General features: G+C 56.3%; 4 protein-coding genes across 9 annotated transcripts in view; all 4 read left to right on the top strand.

The window, feature by feature from the left end:
- XPO6 (exportin 6) overlaps positions 1 to 8,122 on the top strand; it is a 49,017-nt gene extending 40,895 nt beyond the window's left edge. For all 4 annotated transcript variants that reach the window (XM_042827717.1, XM_042827716.1, XM_042827715.1 and 1 more), the window contains 7 exons: positions 695 to 850; positions 2,153 to 2,267; positions 2,750 to 2,921; positions 3,343 to 3,504; positions 5,249 to 5,347; positions 6,350 to 6,580; positions 7,423 to 8,122. In XM_042827717.1, the coding sequence (XP_042683651.1) occupies positions 695 to 850; positions 2,153 to 2,267; positions 2,750 to 2,921; positions 3,343 to 3,504; positions 5,249 to 5,347; positions 6,350 to 6,580; positions 7,423 to 7,524 (1,037 nt within the window). In that variant the 3' untranslated portion in view covers positions 7,525 to 8,122. The remainder of the gene's footprint in view (positions 1 to 694; positions 851 to 2,152; positions 2,268 to 2,749; positions 2,922 to 3,342; positions 3,505 to 5,248; positions 5,348 to 6,349; positions 6,581 to 7,422) is intronic.
- An 869-nt stretch (positions 8,123 to 8,991) lies between these two features.
- Positions 8,992 to 10,344, top strand: NME4 (NME/NM23 nucleoside diphosphate kinase 4). Its single transcript, XM_042828273.1, has 5 exons — positions 8,992 to 9,100; positions 9,617 to 9,747; positions 9,828 to 9,929; positions 10,005 to 10,117; positions 10,180 to 10,344. Exons 1-5 carry the CDS (start codon positions 9,007 to 9,009, stop codon positions 10,298 to 10,300), a joined length of 561 nt encoding a protein of 186 aa, XP_042684207.1. The 5' UTR covers positions 8,992 to 9,006; the 3' UTR covers positions 10,301 to 10,344.
- A 985-nt stretch (positions 10,345 to 11,329) lies between these two features.
- DECR2 (2,4-dienoyl-CoA reductase 2) lies at positions 11,330 to 17,313 on the top strand. Its single transcript, XM_042828271.1, has 9 exons — positions 11,330 to 11,447; positions 11,530 to 11,598; positions 11,667 to 11,718; positions 13,297 to 13,432; positions 13,783 to 13,907; positions 14,363 to 14,456; positions 14,745 to 14,849; positions 15,272 to 15,489; positions 16,202 to 17,313. Exons 1-8 carry the CDS (start codon positions 11,350 to 11,352, stop codon positions 15,487 to 15,489), a joined length of 897 nt encoding a protein of 298 aa, XP_042684205.1. The 5' UTR covers positions 11,330 to 11,349; the 3' UTR covers positions 16,202 to 17,313.
- A 933-nt stretch (positions 17,314 to 18,246) lies between these two features.
- Positions 18,247 to 21,688, top strand: part of RAB11FIP3 (RAB11 family interacting protein 3) — a 44,401-nt gene continuing 40,959 nt past the window's right edge. For all 3 annotated transcript variants that reach the window (XM_042828263.1, XM_042828261.1, XM_042828266.1), the window contains exon 1: positions 18,247 to 18,540. In XM_042828263.1, coding sequence (XP_042684197.1) covers positions 18,247 to 18,540 — 294 coding nt within the window. The remainder of the gene's footprint in view (positions 18,541 to 21,688) is intronic.

The raw sequence follows: 21,688 nt of genomic DNA, 5'->3' as shown, positions 1-21,688 counted from the left end.
GATGAGAGCCCTGAAATGATGGGGTATAGGGCAGCTTTTGAAGCTCCCGTGTGTGTTTTGGGACTGCTTTTGGGTGTCTTGTCATCTTTCTGTTGTGGCTTTTTGTTTGTTTGTTTGAATTCTTTGCTTATGAGTACACAGCATCACAGCTTCTGACAAAACTGACTTGCTGGTCAGCTCTGTGGGGTGAGGGAGCTTGGAGAGGGTTGGTTGAGCCTCACGAGAGGGTCAGCCTGCTCACGTGGGTCAGTTCTGACTTCTGGGTTAGTTTATTTCGTGGTTGTGTATCGCTCCAATTGTTACTTCCACAAATAGAGATTTGCAGGATATTTTGCTATCAGAATAAGCTTCTGTTTTCTTGACTGTTTTTTCTTTATCTGTATTGTGTTGGAAATAATGCTGTCCTATGGCTTCTTCAGACTGTGCACCTTAGTTCTCGAGCATTGAGTGCATCTGTAGGGCAGTAAGCCTGTATAATTTAAGAATGCAAGTTGCCACTGTTACTTGGCTGAACCTGTTTAAATGTTTAACGTGTGAACACACTTTAGAAACACTTCAGACTCCAACCTGGGCTTGATGTTTGTGCTGCCTTGTGTGTTGTTGTTCTAGGTACTGCTTACAAGAACTTCTCTTCATTTTTTGCCTTAGCTAGATTTGACATATGCAGGAAGTATCACCTCTCTTCTTTTTGCAGCCAAAGTGATCATCCATCAGACACTCAGCGTTTTAGAAGACATTGTAGAAAGCATCTCTGGAGAATCCACCAAGTCTCGGCAGATCTGTTATCAGTCGCTGCAAGAATCCGTGCAGGTCTCACTAGCCCTCTTCCCAGCTTTCATTCATCAGTCAGGTATAACCATAGGACAGGTTTAATGCTGTGAGTAGCTTTGTCACCTCCCAGTAACATCCAGAGCCCATCAGCCTAGGGTCATGGTGTTCACATGAGGTGTGTGGGCTTGCTGTGTAGTGCAGGTCTGTCCTGGTGGGTGGGCTGATTCAGAAGAGGAAAAGGAGACCTGGTGTTGTCTATGATACGGTCATCAAGGCTTCCTGGTGGAGGTGGAGATGCCCTGTGTTGTTTTCAGGCAGTGAAAAGGAATGGAGCTTTTCATGAGCACAAAAAGAGCTTCAAAATACCGTTTGTCACTTATTGTCTCCAAAAGCTTGAAAACAAAGCATGGTAATGGTCATGATATTTTTTTAATATCCTTGTAAAGGGTGGGCTCCAGGATGATGAATGGGGCCTGGACAATCTGATGGCATGGCAGCCCTGCCCATAGCAGGGGGGTTGAAACTGTATGGTCTTTAAAGTCTCTTCCAACCCAAGTCATTCTGTGAGTCAATGTAAGCAGGACTGCTGTTTGGCAGTCTTGTGGCCAGCTCTTACATTTTGCATCTCTCATTTGCCTGGGGCTGCAGCAGCTTTGTGAAGAGCCAGGCATTCCAGAAAAACTTCTGGAGCCAGGTGGGATCTTCTCAGTGAAACGGGCCTGTGGGGAGCCAAAACAAAGACAGAAAGGATCCAAGGCAGCAAGCTGATGCTGTGCCTCCAGTGAATGGCTGCTCTCAGTTGTGTGAGGCTGCTCACCTGTTCTGTGTTGGCTATAAAAGGCTGCATGAAGCAGAACCTGAGTGGTTGCAGCTTACTGTGGCTGTTCAATAAAGCATGCTGGGACTGATGGTGAATTAGCTTTGGTGCAGCTAATCTTGTCAGATCCTCCCCCCCTAAAAAAAAAAAGAAAAGAAAAAAAGCTGGTTTCTATCTCTTGGCCACTTCAAGTTGGGCAGAACTGTTGTGGATTTCCTCATATTTCCTGCTAACCCTGTGTGTGCAGTGAGCTGCTGAAGCCCAGACCATTGCAGGAGCTTTCTCCAAGCAGTCTGTGTAGGCAGACAGACCCAGGGCCATCGTACTGCTCTATTTGTTCTGAGTTGTTGATGCTGACCATACTTGTCCCTGGAAATGTCTGAGCCATCTTCAAGTCCTGTAAGACCAACTATTGATTTCAGTTTCTAATGGTGAAGCTGCTGCTAAATTTTCAGGAATAAATGGAATTCCCTGTACAGGAGGAGCAGATACCACATAGAAGACTTCTTCACGTGTTTGAACATTGCCTTAACATGTTCTTTTTGCTCTCCTGTTCTGCCTTAGATGTGACGGATGAGATGCTGAGCTTCTTCCTCACTTTGTTTCAAGGACTGAGAGTGCAGATGGGAGTGCCTTTCACTGAGCAGATCATACAGACCTTCCTAAATATGTTCACCAGGTATTGTCTTGTGCTGGTTATTTTTTTCTTATCCCTGGCGATGATTTGTCTTGGCCAGCTAACCAAACACATCCCTGTCCCAGAAGAAAAGAATGTTCCACTTCTTCCTCTGTGTCCAGGGCTTAGTTTAAGGAAAATGCTTCTAAGCCTGAAGTGACCCAGTCCGTGCACGATGCCCTGTGTACCTGATGTGCAATTTCAGCTTTCCCAGAGACTTGACAGTCTTGGAAGTGTGTGATACTGAACACTGGACTCTGGCATTAGCTATACAGTCAGTGCCTTTGTGCACCCCTGTTGTCCCTAAAGCTTCTGTTAGGGAAAAGTGTCAGTCAGTCCTTAGGCAATGCCTACCTCCTTTAATGTGCTTGGGCTGTATTAACTGGGGAAGCTTAGAGACACTGTCTGCTTCCCTTTAAATTTGGTAGGTAAGCATGCTGATCTCAGGGAAAGATCCCATCCAACAACTTCATTTTTTACTGCAGAGAGCAGCTGGCAGAGAGCATCCTCCATGAGGGGAGCACTGGCTGTCGGGTGGTGGAGAAGTTTCTGAAAATTCTGCAAGTGGTGGTGCAGGAACCAGGCCAAGTATTCAAGCCTTTTCTACCCAGTGTCATCTCACTGTGCATGGAGCAGGTGTACCCCATCATCGCAGAGGTAGGACTGCTCTCACACCAGGTGAACGCAGAGGGGGGAAGCGAAGGCCTTGCTGGGGCTGTGGGAGCAAGGAAGGGCTTTGCTTTCCAGGAGCTGTATGTGTCAGTCCAGTGTGGGGAGAGCTGGGGGGGGTTTGGAAGCAGAGTGGGTGGAGGATTTTGTCAGGAATTGCCAAAGATGCTAAAAGTACAGACATGGAGCAGGAGGTGAAAGAAAAGAGGTTTATGTGTTCTTAGCATGATGGTGTGATCCTGCAGCTGCTGAGCTTCTTAGAAGGAAATCCTTCGTTGTGAACCTCAGCTGCACAGTGCTCCTGGGTGGCCACCAGGCAGAGCAGGGTGCTGCCAGCAGTGGGATCCAGGGGGGACAAGTGGGATTCCTGCACAGGAGCCCCTTCTGATCTGTTGTTCTTCCCTCCTAGCGCTCATCTCCTGATGTGAAAGCAGAGTTATTTGAGCTGCTTTTCCGAGTCCTCCATCACAACTGGAGGTACTTCTTCAAATCCAGTGTTCTGGCCAGTGTCCAGAGGGGGGTGGCAGAAGAGCAGATGGAGAACGAAGCGCAGTTCAGTGCCATCATGCAGGTAACTCCACTTCAGTTCTGTAAGAACCCTTGTTGTAACAGAACATGGCTGCTTTTGGCAGGGCATTGGATGTGGCTGCTGGGGATTAGGCAGTGTCCAGAGTGAGGTCTTGTGTGTTTTCTTGCTAAAAATGAAAATGTTTGTGGAGACATCTTGCTGATGTGCTTGCAGAACACACGGTGCCTCAGTTAGCACTCCTTTCTCACTCCTGCTAATTCCTTTCCATGCCTACCTTCTTTGTCTGGACCTAAAATATTACTGGTGCAGTCCTGTTTACTTCTGCTTTGATTCCATTAGGACAAATTGCCAGTGCAGGAAAGGTTTCCTGAAACCAAGATGTCCTCTGGTTTTATACAGAAACACAGAAAAAAATCAGCCTCCTCATGAGCAGCCTGTTGCAGCCTGCCTGCTGTGGGGCCCTTTTGCAGTGCAAACAGCAGCACGCTCACCCTGTGCTCTGGAAGCTAAGAGCAGGTGGCAGTCAGAGGGCAGCGAGGGCCACGCGTCAGACTGCAAGGGCCCTGCAGAGCTGCCCTGTCAGAAGTGCTTGTGGAGGCTGGGGAGCTTCTGGTGAACACGAAAAGAGGCAGTTCTTGTGCTGGATGATGTGAACTATGCTGATACTCCTCTCTGGACTTTCTGTATTTTAGCATTATTGTGAATGCAGACCAGAGCTGTCCCTGTCCAGAGCTACCCAAGCTTCTTTTTTTCTCCTGTAACAGCTTAACATTTCCTCACTTGCCTCAGCATCTTGTTTTGGGAGAGGCATTGATGGAGTTGTCTCAGTAACAGCTGCAGGCTGCTTGGCACCACTGGGCCAGTTTTGCTTGGGCACTGCTGCATTGGTGCAAAAGCTGAGTGTTCTGTGAGTGTTCTTCATGGCAGAGCAGCCAATATCTGTGTTTAGTGTTAGTAGTTCACGTGCTGGTTTCCACAGATCAGGGCCATCTCTGTCCATCTAACCATAAATGGCTTTTGCAAAGGAATCACCTTCTGTTCGTGATATCTTGGAGCAGCAACCATGAAAGTTCTGCTGCCTGCTTCTGCTCATCTATCTGTACAAAGGTGCTTTATCCCAGAGCCTGTGCAGGGATACCAGACTGCTTCAGTGGGGTCCAGCAGATCTTGTTGGGGGATCTGCTGGGTCTGCCTCCCAATCCTCACCCAAACTTATAACTTAGTGCAGTAGTATCTTAACCACATCTGCCAGTCACCTTGCCCTCTGGATGCAGATAAAGAGCAAGAGCAGTGGGTGCCTTCTGGCTTTATTCATGCTCACTGTGGTACTCTGGGTACCTCTGAGAAACAGACATATCCTTTACAAGTGAACTGTCAGGGGAACCATGCTCAGCACCTCTTGTTCTTTTTCAATGCATGGTGATACCTGCTCCCAACAAACCCAGCTTAGAAAACTGCTCTGCAGGGATTGGAGCACATGGCCACTAAAGCTTCTTCATTCCCTCCTTGACTTCAGCAGACTCACAAAAGGGTTTCACTGAGAAGCAGCAGAAGCTGCCAGGGGTTTCTTCTCCTTGCACATGGCATCAGGAGATCCTGTTGCTCCCACCTGAACACAGTTGGCAAAAAGCTGAGTTGTTGGCATGCATGTCAAACAACATCTTGGCATTGCTTCAGGAGGTCTGTAAACAGACTCGGTGTGGTGTTGGGGTGAAAACATTGTTCTGCCTGTCAGTTTTGATATTCATTATGGTATCAATCCCCTCCCCTTGATTCTGCTTTGCAGGCATTTGGCCAGTCCTTCCTGCAGCCCGACATTCACCTGTTCAAGCAGAATCTCTTCTACCTGGAGACACTGAACACCAAGCAGAAGCTGTACCACAAGGTGAGTCTGAGCTTACCAGTGGGCAGCTGCCAGACAAGGGCTGTTAAGGGCGAGAGCTTTCCAGTCCAAGGGAGCTGGAAATGGCTTTGTGAAAGTGGAAGGCTGCCTTTCGGGCTTCCAGATGGCTGAGAAACTGAAGGTCAGGATTTGGGGCTTATTTACTGCACTCTTTGTTTGCTGTGGCTGTGATGAGGACATTGGTGGTCAAAGTGGCCCTGCCATCTCACCGACACCCAGCTCCTTCCAGCCTTGGTCTGCGTCCTGCTGTGACAGTGAGGGAAAGCAGAGCACACACACAGTGACAGGGCAGCTTGTCTTCCAAAGCAGAAATTGGTGGATTGACTGGTTCATAAGTGAGACAGTGGTGGAGTCTCTCCATCCTTGTCGTGTGGGCCAGCAGCAGGCTGCTTGCTGTTTAGCTGGGTGACTGTGAGGTGGCTGCCCATCGCTCTCATGTGGCACCCATCCTCCAAAAGCTCTAATTTAGATTTGGTAGCTGCTGCCACAAAGAACGAGAGTTGCAGTCCACGGTCTCGTCCTTCTGGTTAGCTTTTGGAGGCAGAGCTTTTGGGTTTCTATCTGTGATCACACCTGAAGGGCAGGCCATCGTGTTAGCAGCTGCCTGCCCAGACATTCAGGCAGCCAACCAGGTTCCCTAGGAACTCTGATTGCTTTCTAGAACACAGCCCATGGCTAAAATTTGGGAGTTCAAATGGGACTTGATCCTGTTGCCTTGAATGCCAATGTTTAAAACTTGAACCAGAGATATGAGGTGTGACCAAGTTCACAGGTAATTTTGCAGCAGGTACTTGAGATCTTGGCCTGACTCAGCCTGGAAAATAATATCTGTGCTCACAAGGGCTTGTAGAGCTTGCTGATAGCTCAGAAACTGCAGGGGTTCAGTGGCCCAGTGCAGCCATGTCCGTTGAGCTCTCACTCCTAAAGCGCTGCGCTCCCTGCTGCTGTGCAGCTGCCTGACTGTGTCCTCCTCTCACTGTGCAGAAGATCTTTCGGACAACCATGCTGTTCCAGTTTGTGAATGTGCTGCTCCAGGTGCTCGTCCACAAATCCCACGACCTGCTGCAGGAGGAGATTGGCATTGCCACCTACAACATGGCCTCGGTGGACTTTGATGGCTTCTACTCAGCCTTCCTCCCTGAGTTCCTGGCCAGCTGCGACGGTGTGGACTCGAACCAGAAGAATGTGCTGGGCAGGAATTTCAAAATGGACAGGGTAAGGAGGGAGAGTGCTGCAGGGGGTGCAGGTATTGCTGGGCTGGGCAGTGCTTCTCTCAGAGTGTGGTGGCTGACAGCTGTGGGCTCCTGAGTGGAACCAAACACTGGCATAGTCAGTAATGCCCTAGCATTGGATTTTTTGCTGTAGGCAGCAAAGTTGCCATCTCACCTCTTGGACTTGCTTGTTCCGTGAGTTAGAGCTCTGATATATTTATTCCCCAGGGGAGCTTTCGTAAGGGTAGACTGACATCTGCTAGTGGGACACGTCCTTGCCAAAACCTTGCTCCAGCTGCTAGCCAGATGTTGGAGGGTTCTGGCTGCAGCCAGGGGAGCTGCCACCTCCCTTTGGATCATGGCAGTACAGCTGGCTTTCAGGCTGCTGAAGTTTCATTGTCTGCTGATGGTTCCTCTCCCATGGGAGATGGTGGGGATTTGAGACCTCGGGTTTAAGGGTAGTGAAGGAGCTTTGAGAGAATCTTCAGCAGGCGATTGCATTTGAGGGAAACCAGCCCTTGTGACGAGCTCTGTGGGAACTGGAGCCTTGGCAGGAGCACTCTGAGCAGTTGCTGCTGCAGATGGCCGTGCCGTGGCCGTTTGCATTGTGCCTGAGTGCTCAGCAAGGAGCCGGTCTGCGAGCAGGGCCTGGTTCTGTGCAGTCAGCTCCCGCTCGGAGCTCAGGAGCAGCTTCTTCCCTGCAGAGACTCAGGCTTCCTGGGCTCAGATGCACATGTATGGAGATACGTGGGGGCACCGGGCGCTGCCTTTCTGTTCCCTGCTGTCCTACGGTGCCTGTGGGTTTTCCTGTGTTTGCAATACACCGCGGTGTTTGATCTCTTGCAGGACCTGCCATCGTTTACCCAGAACGTGCACAGACTGGTGAATGACCTGCGTTACTACAGACTTTGCAATGACAGTTTGCCCCCCGGAACTGTGAAGCTATAGTTACTGCACTGGACTCGTGTTCTGATCACTGTAGGGAACAGATCCACGTCTCGTTTTGCCACCACCTTCTCTCCTGGCTGCTTTGTCAGCACTGTGGGACGCGGTGTCCCGCAGGTGGGCACATCTGTTTGGATTCATGCACCACGCTTCCTTCTGTCCCATCCCAAAGGCCACGGTGCTGGCTGCAGGATGTGTCTCAGCTCCTCGCCGCGGGGCGCAGCGGCTCACCGGGCTTTGTTCCACCGACGGAGCGCTCTGTTGCGCCCTGAGATGTTAATGGAGTCGTCTTGAGAGACCTCGTGTGTACCAATCGTGAGGCAGAAGCGCCAAAGACTGCTTCAGCCATTCGTACCTTCGTGTCATTCCGCCTTCCTGCCCCTGCCCGGCTCTGGGAGGAGGAGGGGACTGTGATGTTGGGACTGTTTTGGCACTTCTGTCACTCCCTTTGTTTTTTAAATTGCCTTGAAAACCTCCCTGCTGTCAGCGGGGGATTAGAGACTTCTTCGGGTTTTTTTTAAACGTTTTCTCATCATTCCATTGTGATACTAAAACAACATGCTTCATGGAAATAAAGTGCTTACTTTGTTGTTTTAAATAACTTCCCTCTGTTTTAGTTTCCATGCAGGCTGTCACCAAGCTGTGCCCAGAGGCTTCACCTACCACCTCTGTTCCCCCTTTCGCGGTGGGATCTCTGTTCCTTCGGCATTCTGCTCTCTGAATACATCGAGAATAGCCTGCATGAGGAACACCTCCAAACACACGTGGGGTTGCACCGCAGGGCAAGCTGGGCTGGAGGCCACCGGAGTGTGAAGTTAAAGCCTCAGTCCTCATTCAGGCAGGGCGAGATGCTGGCATTTCCTGTCCTCATCTGCAGTGAGTGTCCACCTTGAAGCCTTCCCAGATGTGGTTTAAAGGGAGATGGCTGCGTGCAGGCAGCTGGGAGGACTAAGGGCTGCTCCCAGCCCCTGCAGCTCCTCCATGGAACTGCTGGACGGGGCTTCGCCTGCCCCACTGCCTCCCTGGGGCTCCATGCTGATGCTTCTGCTTCTTGCAAAATGTTTGGTTGCTCTTCTCTGTTTGCTGACCGAGGGTGAAAGTGCATGTTTTTCCCTGGCTGTGCGGAAGATCAAGGGCAGCAGTTGGCAGGGGGCCCGAGCCCAGCTTGGGAGGACCTGCGAGCCCTTCGTGCTGCTGGAATCCTCCTTCCCTGGTGTCCGAAGCGCTCGTTCAGATCCCTGTGTTTCCCCAAGGTGTTCAGAGCTGCCGCTTGTGTCTCTGCCCGCGGAGCAGCCGGGCTGCAGTACCTGCGCATCCCTTTCCCCGCAGCCCTCGATGGGACACGTGGGACGCGGGACGGCTGTTCCCAGGGCCGGGGCTCCCCTCGCTGCGGCTGCTTTAAGGGGAGGGCCGAGCCGGTCCGGCCGGGCCCTTAAAGCCTCCCCGCGGGGCGGCCAGACCCGCTCCGAGCCTCCCGCCCCGGCCATGGGCTCCCTGGGGCGCTGCCTGGCGCGGGGGCTGCTGCGGGGTCAGCCCGGCATCCGCCTCCCCTTCGGGTCGCCGCGCTGCTACGGCTCCGGTGAGACCCGGCCCCGCCCGACCCTGCGGGCGGTCCCCATCCCCGTCCCGTCACATCCTCTTATGCCCCTTAGGACCCGGTCCCCATCCTTCCCCCTGTCCTCTCCCTGCCTCGTCCTTGGGGACCCCTGCCCGTCTCCTTCCGTTGCCCCATCCCATCCCTGGTGTCCCCGTTCCTTAGCGCTCGGTGCTGGGATCTCCAGGGGCAGACACGGAGCATTCCCCAGGGAACGTGGGGTGAGATCTCGCTCAGAGCCATCCCCTTTCCTGTCCGGGGACGCGCCGTCCCCTGCTCCTCCTGCACGGCTCTGACAGCAATGGGGATGCTGGTCCCTGCTGGATGTGTCCTCAGTGCTTATCACAGCTTTGGGCACACGTTCCCCCCCTACCCCGCTCTCGGGGCATGGTGGACATCACAGTGACGGCAGGGCTGGGGTCAGGGTGGTGGGATAAGGACAGGGATAGGGATGGGGGTGCAGATAGGGCTGTGCAGCAGCAGTGACCCCATGCCCCCCAGCCCCCCCGGAGCTGCGGGAGCAGACGCTGGTGTTGGTGAAGCCGGACGCGGTGCAGCGGCGATTGGTGGGCGATGTCATCGGGCGCTTCGAGCGGCGCGGCTTCAAGCTGGTGGCCATGAAGCTGCTGCAGGTACCGGCACCGCAAGAGGGGTGGGGGTGTGCATGGACCACCCTCCTGGATGTCCCTGCATCACCTTGTGATGCTGCCAGGCGGATCGGGGCCTCCTGGACCGCCACTACCAGCACCTACAGCAGAAGCCCTTCTACCCCGCGCTCCTAGCCTACATGACATCGGGGCCGCTGGTGGCCATGGTGAGCAGCTGCCCTCACCCCGCTGCATCTCACCCCATTGCGGGGCCGTGGGGCTCAGCTGACCCCATCCCTCAGGTGTGGGAGGGCTACAACGTGGTGCGCTCCACACGTGCCATGGTGGGGGACACGGATTCAGCACAGGCAGCGGCAGGGACCATCCGGGGGGACCTCAGCATGCACGTCAGCAGGTAAGGGCACACGGGGAGAGGGTGGCACTGAGCCCTGCGGTCACATCCCCACCCCTGCACAGGAACGTGGTGCATGCCAGCGACTCGGTGGAGACGGCAACGCGGGAGATTGGCTTCTGGTTCCAACAGAATGAGCTGGTGGCCTGGGAGAGCGGAGACAGCCAGTACACCTATGGGCCATGAGGGCACTGAGACCCCTGTGCTATTAAACACTGTGTCTTCCGTGCTGCCCTGCTCCTGTCCCTCACCAGCGCTGGGGTGTGAAGTGGGGGGACTGGGAGGCAGCAGGAGATGCTGGGGGATGCTGGGATGTCACTGGTGGGCAATGGACAGCGCTGGGATGTCAGTGAGGAGAAACTGGGGTGGTAGTGAGAGGCGCTGGGATGTCACTGGGATGTTACTGGAGGACTATGGACAGCACCGAGGTGTTACTGGGTTGACACTGGGATGTCACCAAGAAGTGCTGGATGTCACTGGGGGGTACTGGAATGGTGTGGAGTGGGAACTGAATGGCACTAAATTGTCACTGTGGAGGCACTGGGTGTCACTGGGATGTGCTGGAGATGCTGGGAAGCACAGAAATGTCACTGGGAGGGTGCTGGCAAGATCCAAGAGGCACCAAGAAATGCTGGTGGTGCAGGGATTCCGCTGAGAAGCAGTATGGTGTTGCTGGGGGGGCAGTGGGATGGCACTGATGACAGCAGGCTATCGCATGGCATCACTGAACGGTACTGGGAGACAGTGGGAGGTCATGCGGAACTGCTGGGAGGCACGGGGATGTCACTGGGTGGCACGGGGATGTCTTTTGGGGGCGCTGGGATGTTGCTGGGTGGCACTGAGATGCCACGTGGGCTCACTGGGATGGTGCTGGGAGGCACTGGGACGTCCTTAAGGGCAGCGTGGGGGCACCGGGAGACCCCTGAGTGACCTGGGATTGCGGTGGGGGAACTGGGAGGCACGGGGATGTCCCGGCGGGCAGTACGAGGTGCCCGGTCCGCCGCTGGGGACACGCGGGTGACAGCGGGCGGCGCTGCGGGTCGCGCTACAGCCCCGCGCCGTTGCTAGGCGACGGCTGCTGACGCCCGCGCATGCGCGAAGAGCTGCGGCGCGGACGGAAAATACGGAACTACGAATCCCGACATACCCCGCGTCAGACTTCCGCTCCCGGCGTGCCTCGCGGCGGAGCGTCCCGGCGTGCCGCGCGCGGGCGCGGGTCGCTCGGTGCAGCAGCCATGGCGGAGCAGCGCGGCGCCTCGGATCCGCCGGCGGACGTGGATGGCGATGATTGCCTCGCGGAGTACCGGCACCTCTTCAGCCCCGACATCCTGGCGTGAGTGCCGTGTGGGGGCGGGGCCGGGCGGCATCGCGGTGGTCCGGTTCGGTCCTCGCATCCCCTCGTTCCCCTCCTTTAGGGGCCGCGTGGCTTTCATCACCGGCGGCGGCTCCGGGATCGGCTTCCGCATCGCTGAGATCTTTATGAGGTACGGACCGGGCCGGGCCGGGCCCTGCAGGGGTTCCGCGGGCCGTTCTCACCGCCCCTCCGTTGCAGGCACGGCTGTCGGACCGCCATCGCCGGCCGGAACCAACAGCGTGTGGCCGAGGTGAGCGCCGGGCTGCGGGTGGGAGCGGGAGCCGAGGGGAGGCTGGAGGGCTGTATGTGGCTGTGTGGGTGTCCGTGTTCAGTGCGAGTGTGGGGCCTGGTGGCCTTTCACAGAATCACAGGATGGCCAGGGATGGAAGGGAACTCAAGGATCATGAAGCTCCAGCCCCCTGCCACAGGCAGGATCACCAACCTCCACGTTTAATGCTAAACCAGGCTGCCCAGGGCCCCATCCAACCTGGCCTTGAACACCTCCACGGATGGACGGGGCATCCACAGCCTCTTTGGGCAGCTGTTCCAGCACCTCACCACTTGTAAAGAACTTCCCCCTGACATCCAACCTCAATCTGCCCTCCCTCAACGTCAAACCATTTCCCCTTGTCCTGCTGTTATCCACCCTTTTCAGGAGTTGACTCCCCTCCTGTCTGTAGGCTCCCTTTAGGTACTGCAGGCTGCACTGAGGTCACCCCCAGCCTTCTTTGCTCCAGGCTGAACAAGCCCAGCTCCCTCAGCCTGTCTTTGCAGTGGAGGTGCTGCAGCCCCTGATCATCTCTGTGGCTCCCCTGCACCCTCTCCAACAGCTCCCTGTCCTGCTTGTCTTGGGGGCTCCGGCCCTGGATGCCGTGCTGCAGATGGGGCCTCACAAGAGCAGAGCAGAGAGGAGTGGTCACCTCCCTGTCCCTGCTGGCCACCCCTCTGCCAGGGAAGGGAAGGGAAGACCCTTTAAAGGGTCCTTCTAACTCCAGCTGTTCTGTGATTCTGTGAGTTCCCCTTTGTAAGAGTGGTGCAGATGCTCTGAGCCCCCAAAATCCCTGTTATGCTGTGCTTTGTGTTTTAGGTGCAGGGACTGGAGAAGCTGTGCTGGGCTCGTGTGCTGCTCTGTGCTGGAAGTGGCCACAAGAGAGCTTTGCAGGGATCACAGAGAGTTCACTGAAATATAATAAAGAGCAAACTGAGTGCTTGGGGCTGAGCTGGCACGACCCAGCCGCCTCCTGGAGGCACTTAGCACTGTTGTGCAGTTTGTATGCAGTGCTCGGGCCTTGGAGATGGCTTCATGCTGAGCTGCCTCCTGTACCTCGCAGGCAGAGCCCTGATAACTGCTGGTTAGCGATTACCCTTTGACCCACCGACATTTTGGATCTAAAGGTTACTTATTTCCAGGACCTCGCTGGGGTCCAACCTTTGTACCTGCCCTGCAGAGCTGTTGTTTGGGGTGTGCTGTGTCTGTGAAGGCTGTGGAGGCAAGTTGGGCTTAGCAATCTGTCTCCCACATGTGAGATGATGCGCAGGAGCTGCCTCTGGCTCTCCCAGGTGCCCTGGCTGTGTTTGGGGCAGTTCTCTCCCCTGCCTAGGGGCTGCATTGGCTTTTTTTGTTTAGAAACATAATGACTGTGCTGGCTGATGAAATGCAGCTGCTTCTGGAACAAGACATGACTTGTGTTCATGTGGGTAACACCTGCTTGCTGTGTGCTGACAGGGATGCAGCTTCTGCCTAGCTTGCTTGCCTGCATGAGATCTGGGTCTGGCCCTTGCTGAAGCACAGAATCCCGGAAAGAATCTTGCTTTTCTCTTTTTCCAGGCCTCAAAAAAGCTGGTTGCAGCCACAGGGCAGCAGTGCCTGCCTCTGTCCATAGATGTCAGACAGCCACAAACCATCGTGGCAGCAGTGGATGAGACATTGAAGCAGTTCAAGCAGATTGACATCCTGGTTAATGGTGAGCCACCGGACGGGCAGTGGGAGAGATGGCACAGGCTGGCTGTTAGGCAGGGTGTTCTCCTGCACAGGAGCTGTATTTGCTCTGTCTGGCTTATGCTGCTTTGCTCTGGGAGCATCTGAACAACTGATGGTGTGAACCCCTGAGAGCAGCACATAGGAACAGTCTCAAGAGGAACCAGAGACTGAGCTTTATTGGTCTCACTGTGGATCATCCCTACATACGTGGAGCTACAGGCCATCATTGGAACTGTTTTCACTTCATCACCTGCCTTACCCAAGCATTATTGCCTGCTGTCCCCTTCCCAGAAGTGTCCTGAGCTGACTGTGACCCCAACTGCTTGTCCTCAGGTGCTGCAGGAAACTTTCTGTGCCCAGCCAGCGCTCTGTCCTTCAACGCCTTCAAGACGGTGATGGATATTGACACTCTTGGCACCTTCAACACCTCCAAAGTCCTCTTTGAGAAATATTTCCGTGTAAGTGCCTCCTGGTAAGGAGGAGGTTGGTGTTGGTGCTGTGCAAAGCACGCTTTGGTGGGGTGGAAGGGAGCAGAGCCCTGCTCTGTCAGCCTGCCCCACCTGCCCTGCTCGCTGAATCCAGTCCATCCCCTTCTGGGCACTGCAGCCTCCGTGCCAGGAGTGGGAGCTGTGCTTTGTTTCCTGCCTGTCCCTAGCCACAGGGCACTGATTTGTGTAGCACCTGTCTGTGCTCTGCCACCTGTCTGGGAAGAAGCTGCAAACTGCTGCTACCTTGTTTAGTTTGGTCTTTGCTCATCCCTTCTACTTCCCACTTCTTTGGCAGGGCCCTGCTCAGTAAGCTGGCAATGCAGGGATGTCTGTGCCCATGGGTGACCTTCCCTCCAAGCCCATCATGCTCCTATGTGACCCTCATGCCACTCTCTCCTAATTCTGCACCTCTTTTCTCTCCCCAGGACCACGGTGGGGTCGTCATTAACATCACAGCAACTCTGAGCTACCGAGGGCAGGCCCTCCAGGTGCACGCTGGTTCTGCTAAGGCTGCTATAGGTACCTAAGTGCTCCTTGCTGAGTTTCTGCAAGCTGTGTGGGGCCAGTAAGGAGGCTGCTGGGTATTGGGATGGGAAGATCTCTCCTGATGGGAGAGGTGAACATGAATCAGCGTGGTTGCTGTGTGGTGCTGCACATGCCTATGTTTGATGTGGGGCTCTTCTCCTTTCTAGGGCTCTTTGTTCTTGGCCAAAACCTCCCTTGTTTTTTTTCCCCCTCCCGCAACAGTTGCTGGAATGCCTTTGCTCTCCCTTTTTCATTCCTTTTGTAATGTGTTCTCCTTCCCAGACGCCATGACCCGTCACCTTGCTGTAGAGTGGGGTCCCAACAACATCCGAGTGAACAGCTTGGCACCAGGCCCCATCACAGGCACCGAGGGCTTCCGGAGGCTGGGTGAGGCCCTGGGGCCCCTGGCTGTGTCTCAGCAGTGCTTTGCTGGTGTCTCTCTGGGAGGGGACCACCTGTGCCACGCAGCTCACGTGTGCTGCAGGGAGCTGCTACGCCTGGGGGCTCAGCTCTTGAAGTCCATCTGTGTGTTCAGCCCTGGAGGCTGGGAAGGCTCAGAGATCTCATGCCTTGAGCTCACTGTTACAGCATCCAGTTACAAGTTTCACAGCTGTGCTTGAGATCCCTTTACTGAACTCTCTTTGTCCCTGGGCCATCCCTAGGGCTGTGCCAGCATCTCATTGAACTTCCCTGGGGCTCTCAGCAACTGACACCACCCAAGCAGCGCTGCTGGATGGCGGTGTCTGGCAGGCAGTGGTGATGGGCAGGAGGTCCCGTGCTCATAGCTGGCTCTTTCTCCCGTCATTCAGGTGGAAAATTTGCCAAGGACTCAAAGCAGTTTGACACGATCCCCCTGCAGCGTGCAGGGAACAAGACAGAGATCGCCCACAGCGCTCTGTACCTGGCGAGCCCCCTCTCCTCCTACGTGACTGGAACCACACTGGTCGTGGATGGTGGGAGCTGGCTGACCTCTGCCAACAACTTCTCCGCCTTGCTGGGTATTGCTTCATCCTCTGCTAAGCTTTAGGTGACGTGCCTTTCCCCCTCTGTGGGATTAGAGCAGGCCTTGTGTCAGAAACCCTGTTGCCCCATGGTGTAGAGGCATGGCTGCGGTACCAGCGGGTACAGCATTGCCCCTTCTTGGTCGTGCTGTGCTGGGCTCTGCCTCTCTTGAGGCTCAGGCCATCATGCCATATGTGCCACAGCAAGCTTGGGGGGTGCTGGGCTGTCCTGAGAGGGTTTCAGCACTCCCCTGCACCCAATTCCTGCTTGAGCAAGGGAGGGATGAGCTGTGGGGTGGGCAGATCTCTTGTTCCTGCTGGAGGTTACTATCTGGGCACCTCTAAATGTCCCCAGGAGCAAGGCAATACCAAGGCAATACCCGCTTCTGTGCCCCATCAGCAGGCTTGGATACACAGACCCGACAGCCTCTGCCTCCCCTTTCTTCCTTGCATGAATTCATAGAATCATTGAATGGCCTGGGTTTTAAAGGGCCACAGTGATCATCCAGTTTCAACCCCTGCTATGTGCAGGGTCGCCAACCACCAGATCAGGCTGCCCAGAAATCACTGCAGCATGTATCTTGGGGTTGCAATGCTCTCAGCACTCACTTTGGCTGCATGTGCCCACGGAGCTCATTGCCAGGGTTGGTGCTTTCTGGGAGAGGAGACTCCTTTCACCCCACTCCTTTGTGGTCCTCGAGCAGGGCCGTGTGTGCTGACCTCCCTGCTGTCTTGCAGATGTCTGGGCCGCAGGAGCAAACAAAAATCAATGATGGACAGCCTGGGATTGACTGACGGACAGAAATGTGACTGAATGCTGCTTCCTTGGGACATCTTGGGGTGGAGCCACCCAGAGTGAGGAGCTGAGAGCTGCAGAGAGCAGCAATGTGGTGATGCTGCTGAGCCCACTCCTGCCTGGGGGAGGGAGCACCAAGGATGCTGTGGGGGAGCAGGTGTACCCCAACTCTGCACTGTTACAGTCTTCTGAGCTGCTGTGGCTGAGATTGTGAGGATAGAGGGGATGTGCTGTAGTGCTCACTGTCTGGCTTTTCCTTTCTGGAGTCCCAGTCCTGGGTATCTGACCACTTCCTGCTCTTTCCCCTCTCTTTGCCTGAGAGCAGCACAGCACCCCCGCAGCAGCTCCTTATTGGGATGGGGGATAGTTCAGCCCATTCTGGGTTGGGAGAAGCCAGTGCTTGCTGCCAGACCTGCAGCTTGTCCTGCTAGGAGAATGAGATCAAACGAGATCAGCTGCAGTGCTTGGGGCATCTTTTGCTTGGTAACTGTTAGATGCCAACTAGGACCAGGGTGGCTCTGGCAGAGGGATGGACAGCTTCACTTCCTCTAGGGGCTCCTGGCTGGAGCAGCAGAACCCTGAGGCAGGTGCAGAGGTGCCTGAGATGTCCTTTCCTTGGGAACAGAGGTAATGGGAGGTGAGAGCTGACCAGGGATGGCCCTACCAGCTGAGCCTGAGCTGTCTGTCTGTCTGTCAGCCCCCTGCTGTCTGTCAGCCCTAATGGCTCTGGCACTGATCTCTTGCTGTCCCCTTTCTATGTCCAGACACCACAACAGAGGGTGAATCAGAGGCTAGCAGAAATTCAGCCCTTGCTGAGCAGTGCTGAGCTGGGGAGCTGCAGGGGCTGCACTGGGCGTGTGCTGGGAATGAAATGTGTGTGCTCGAGGGGCTCTGCACTGCCCTCCTACTGCTGACAGCAGGATTTTAGCTTACCCTGATTTCTTTTAATCTGGTTTTAAAGATTGCTGAAGATTGGTTTCTTTTCCTACATGATTGTAGACTTGACAGGTTTTGCTCCTTCCTCCAGGCCACGAATAAAGAACTTCCAGCCTCAGCTGTGCCGCTTCTGTTTGCCTGCCTGGAGGGGGCCAGGGTAGTTTATCCCACATCCATTCTGACCGTTCCAGCTCCCAGCAGCCAAAGTTTTGAGTGTTGCTCCTTGTCTTCGGGCGCAACGATTAGAGAAAGAGCTTCAAGGGAGCTGAAGGAAGGAAGAGCTTTGCAGCACTACCTGTCTCCCCGCTGGGGATGCCCACCGGGTCCCTGGGCAGGGATGACAGGGAGTCATGAGGGTCGGGAACGTGGCTTGCGTCCTTTGTCCCGACTTCCCTGCAGCTACGTGCAGTGAAGGTCCCGGCAGGTGAGAGGTGGGACGTTGTGTGGGTGCAGCCCGGAGAGGCTACAGGGGAGCGACCGGCACCCACGGGAGCGGCTCGGGCGGACGCCGAGGAAAGCTCGGTCGCTACGAGCGCTGCGTTCGGCGCTGCGCCCCACGTGCTCGTTCTGCGCGCGGCCCCTTTAAGGCCGGTCCCGGGGGGGCGGGGCTTCCGCTCGGCCCCGCGCCGCGTCGCGGTGGGTTGAGCGGGGCACGGCGGTGGGCGAGTGACGTCACCGCGCGGCTACTGCGGCGGCCGCGGGGGTAAATCCGGAGGTTCGCCGGCGGCTGCTCCGCGAGCGGCGGCGCGGGAGGGCGGGCGGCGGAGGGTTCGGTTCCGTGCCGCCGCCCCTTCGGTCGCGCGGGGCCGCCCCGCAGCATCGGGCGGAGCGGATCCTCGGGGCCGTCCTCCGGTGCCGCCGAAGCGGGCGGGGCCGGCGCCGCCTCGCACAAAGCCGGGCGCGGGCGGAGCCCCGGGGACCGCACCGACGGCGGCGGCTCCGGCCGCGATGTGAGAGGGGCGATGGCCGCGGGGCATGGCCGTGCCGCGGGGACCCGCCGGGCAGCGAGCCGGGCAGCGGCGGGACGGGCGGCCGAGCGCTGCCCGTGAGCATGGAGTCGCCGGCACAGCCTCTGCCGGCACCGCCGCTCGATCCCGGGCCGCGGTGGGACGAACCGGGACCGGAGGCGGGCCCGGAGCTAGAAGCGGAGCTGGAAGCGGAGCTGGCCCTGTGGGCAGCTGAGCCGGCAGCGGGGACGCCGCCATGGGCCCCCCCGGGGCGCGGGGGCTGCCCGGAGGACGAGCCCCGCCTGCGCCCCGTCTTCGACGCCCTCGACCGAGACGGCGACGGCTTCGTGCGGGTGGAGGAGTTCGTCCAGTTCGCCACAGCCTACGGGGCCGAGCAGGTAAGGACGGAGCCCATCCCGACGCGGCGGGGCCGTTCCGAGGGCCCGGCGCTCCCAGCCCTCGCACCTCCTGCTGCCGCACGACGCCCGGCTCCGGCACGGGGCTGCGCTGCTCTCGGTGCTGCGGTGGCAGCCGTCCGTCAATGGGGCTGAGGGTGCGAGCTAGGCTTTATGCCGGCCCTGTGCTGCCCTGCCGGCCTCGCTGGGCTGCGGGTTCGCAGCACTCCCGGCGCCGTGTTTTCCTCCTCCTCTTCCTCGCTGCCTCGCAGCAGATGAGATGTGGTGTAATTTGAAGCTGCCCGGCGTGACCCAAAATGGAGAAGGCTGCAGTTGGTGCTGGGATGGGTTTGGGTGCTGGGAGCTGCCGGCGGTACTGCGTGGGAAGGGCTGATTTCAGGCGTGCAGCCCTGCTGGCAGCGCAGCTCCGTGCCCGGCCCGTGCGTGCGCTCACAGGAGCTCTGCTCGCATTCCGGGCTGTACCGCTGCGCCGTATTCCAGCGGCATGACAAAGCAAATTACCATGTGTGAAGGAGTGCTGGGAGGAGGAGGAGGGCTTTTTGTCCACGTCCTCACGGGAAAAACGCCTCTTCAGAAGGAAGCGGAGGTGTTTCTTTGACACAGCACCTCTGTGACGCGGGGATGCCCGACGAGCCAAGGGGCGGCCGGCGTTGCTGTGCCATGGAGGGATGTCATGGCGATCGGGGAAGCCATGAGCTGCAGCGCCGAGCTGCCAGCCTGCTGTGCCCCTGTGCCCACAGCACTGCCCTGGGCATCCTCTGCTGCTGCTGTTCTCTGTGCTCGTGGTCCCTTTGTGGCACATTGCAGGAGGATCCGACTCAGGGCACAGGGGATGCAGGAATTGTGTCAGCTCCTCCAAGGTGCAGAAGAAATGCAGCAGCTTGCAGGCTGCTGGGGTCTGTCTGCAACCAGGTGAGGTGTGCAGGAGGTTCTGGGCTGTAGTAAAGGGTTATTGCAGGCTGCTGGCTTGTGTCTCCTTACAGCCAGTTGTTCCTTCCCATTCCGTGCTGAAATACACTCTGCTCATTCCGTGTGGACACTGAGAAGGCTTCTCTTGTACCAGGAGCAGGGACAGCCTGCCTGGTGTCATTGGGAACACAAGAGGCACATAGAGCTCAGTGCTGCCTGCTTGTTTGGCTGCAGCAGTTCCTAGCCAAGCGTCAAAGGGAAGAACCCAACTGCCATTGCTGCCATGAAAACCAACGTACTTGTGAATTTCTTCCTCTGCATGGTGAAGACTGAGGGCTTTGGCTGTTGTTGAAGGCCTGTTGTTCCCCAGAGCTGTGGGATGGCAGCCTCAGGTGGGGGCACGCCTGCCGAGAAGGTTTTGTTGCTTTATGGTGTTGTGCAATAACCCAACTCAGCTCACTCCATTGAGGCTGGGCTCTGCCTGTCCCATTGCAGCAGCTCTGTGTTTCCTTACCAGCTTTGCTCCGGGCTGGGAATGCTGTGCTGTGTAGGGGAGGAGGAGGAGTGGTTGTGCACCAGCAGAAGCCCTCCTGCTGACATCCCTATCTTTTCTCTCTGGTTTTGATGTAGAAGATGATTGGAGGCGGACCAACCTGCTGTACCACAGGATCCCTCTGCTCCGTGGAGTCAGCAGCTCAGCTCACCTATTTTAGCTCTCTCCAAGCACTGCGGCCCCTCTGCTTTCTGTGCTCTGGAGGATCTTTGGCCTTTCTTCCCAGCCCCGTTCCCATGGGCTGCTTTCTTTCCTTCAGTACTTACACCCCTCCTTGAGAAGCAGCCTTCCTCTCTCTCCCGCCCCTGAGCCAGGGTCTCTCTCTTTAGCTCCTCCCTCTTGATGTTGATATCCCTGGGCCTGAGCATCCCCTCAGTTCCCTCCATCTCCCACTCACCCATCAGATCTCATCTTTTGCAGCTCTGACACAAGGGAACTTCAATTTCCCACCCCCCACCCCCCCGATCTTTTGCCTATAATGAGAATCCTGTGAGCATCTTTTGTGGATCTGCAGGCTGCTGAAGTGCCAGTGAAGCTTAAATTGCTTCCAGCTGTACGGCTGCACCTTTAATTGCTCTAATTGCCGTTTGGCTTTGCAGTCTGCTGACGGGAGCAGAGCTGCAGTGTGATGCTGTGGGCTCGGATGGATGGATGGATGGATGGATGGATGGATGGATGGATGGATGGATGGGCAGACAGTCTGTGGCCATGTGCTTTGGAAAAGAAGTGAATCTGAAGCTGTTCCCTTGTCCTGGGAGAAGCTTCCAAGCCCCAGTGTTTCTTGCTTGGGCACAGTGGATCATGGTTAAGCACAAATGAAGTGTTCTCATTTGTAAGCATCCTGAGGACTCCAATGAAGGGATTATGTCTGCAATGTGGGGAGGGTGGGTGCCTTTTTACTTCTCCTGTTAACTTTTGGCTCTGAGCTCTTTGAAAGGGCCCTTTTTTGTGGCTGGGAATGGCTTAGGAGCGTATCACACTGCGGGCAGATCTCAGTGATAACATCAGTGGCTGTAATCAGACCGATGGATCACCCATCAGAGCTCAGAGGCGCGGGGGTGACCGTATCCCATCCATCAGCTCCTTTCAGAAACCTTTTTTATCCACTCTTCTTTCTGGCACAGAGGTATTTTGGGAGCTCACATGAAGCCCAAAGCCCGGGCAGGAGGGCAGGGAGCAGAGCCAGGTCCTGGCAGGGGGCTGAGGGTGCCGGGGGTTCTTATGTCTGCTACCTGCTGGGGGCTTTGGACCCACAGCACCGGCTGGGTGTGCAGGGAGGAGCCCCTGTGCAGGGCTGTGCTCTGAGCAGAGGCTGAATTCTGGCAGCGTTGCTCCCAGTGAGGAGCAGGGTGGGCTGTTCTCGGGGCTGTAAGCAGCAGAATGGATCCGGGACCGCCGACCCCCCCTGGGATGGGGCTGCAGCAGCACGCAGCAGTTCCGCACTTGGAGCCATCCTGACACTGCTTCAGCTATAAACACTTCCAGAGCATTTCAGAGCTCTGCTGTCATTATGTAACCCAATACAGGCGGTAATTGAGAGCCATTACACCAATTGCCTGCGTAATTTCTCTCAATTTTACCCCTACTTCGACTTCCCCTTGCTTCTTGTGCTCAGATGGGATTGGCTTTGAACCTGGCACTGGGGCAGGGAGTGATGCTCTGCACCCC

This window comes from Centrocercus urophasianus, unplaced genomic scaffold (genome assembly GCF_019232065.1).
Source record: "Centrocercus urophasianus isolate 14NV4802_14NV808 unplaced genomic scaffold, USGS_Curo_1.0 seq_29, whole genome shotgun sequence".
NCBI classification, from domain to species: Eukaryota; Metazoa; Chordata; class Aves; order Galliformes; family Phasianidae; genus Centrocercus; species Centrocercus urophasianus.
Note: the sequence above shows the minus strand (reverse complement) of the source record. Positions and strands in the feature narration are given on the sequence as shown.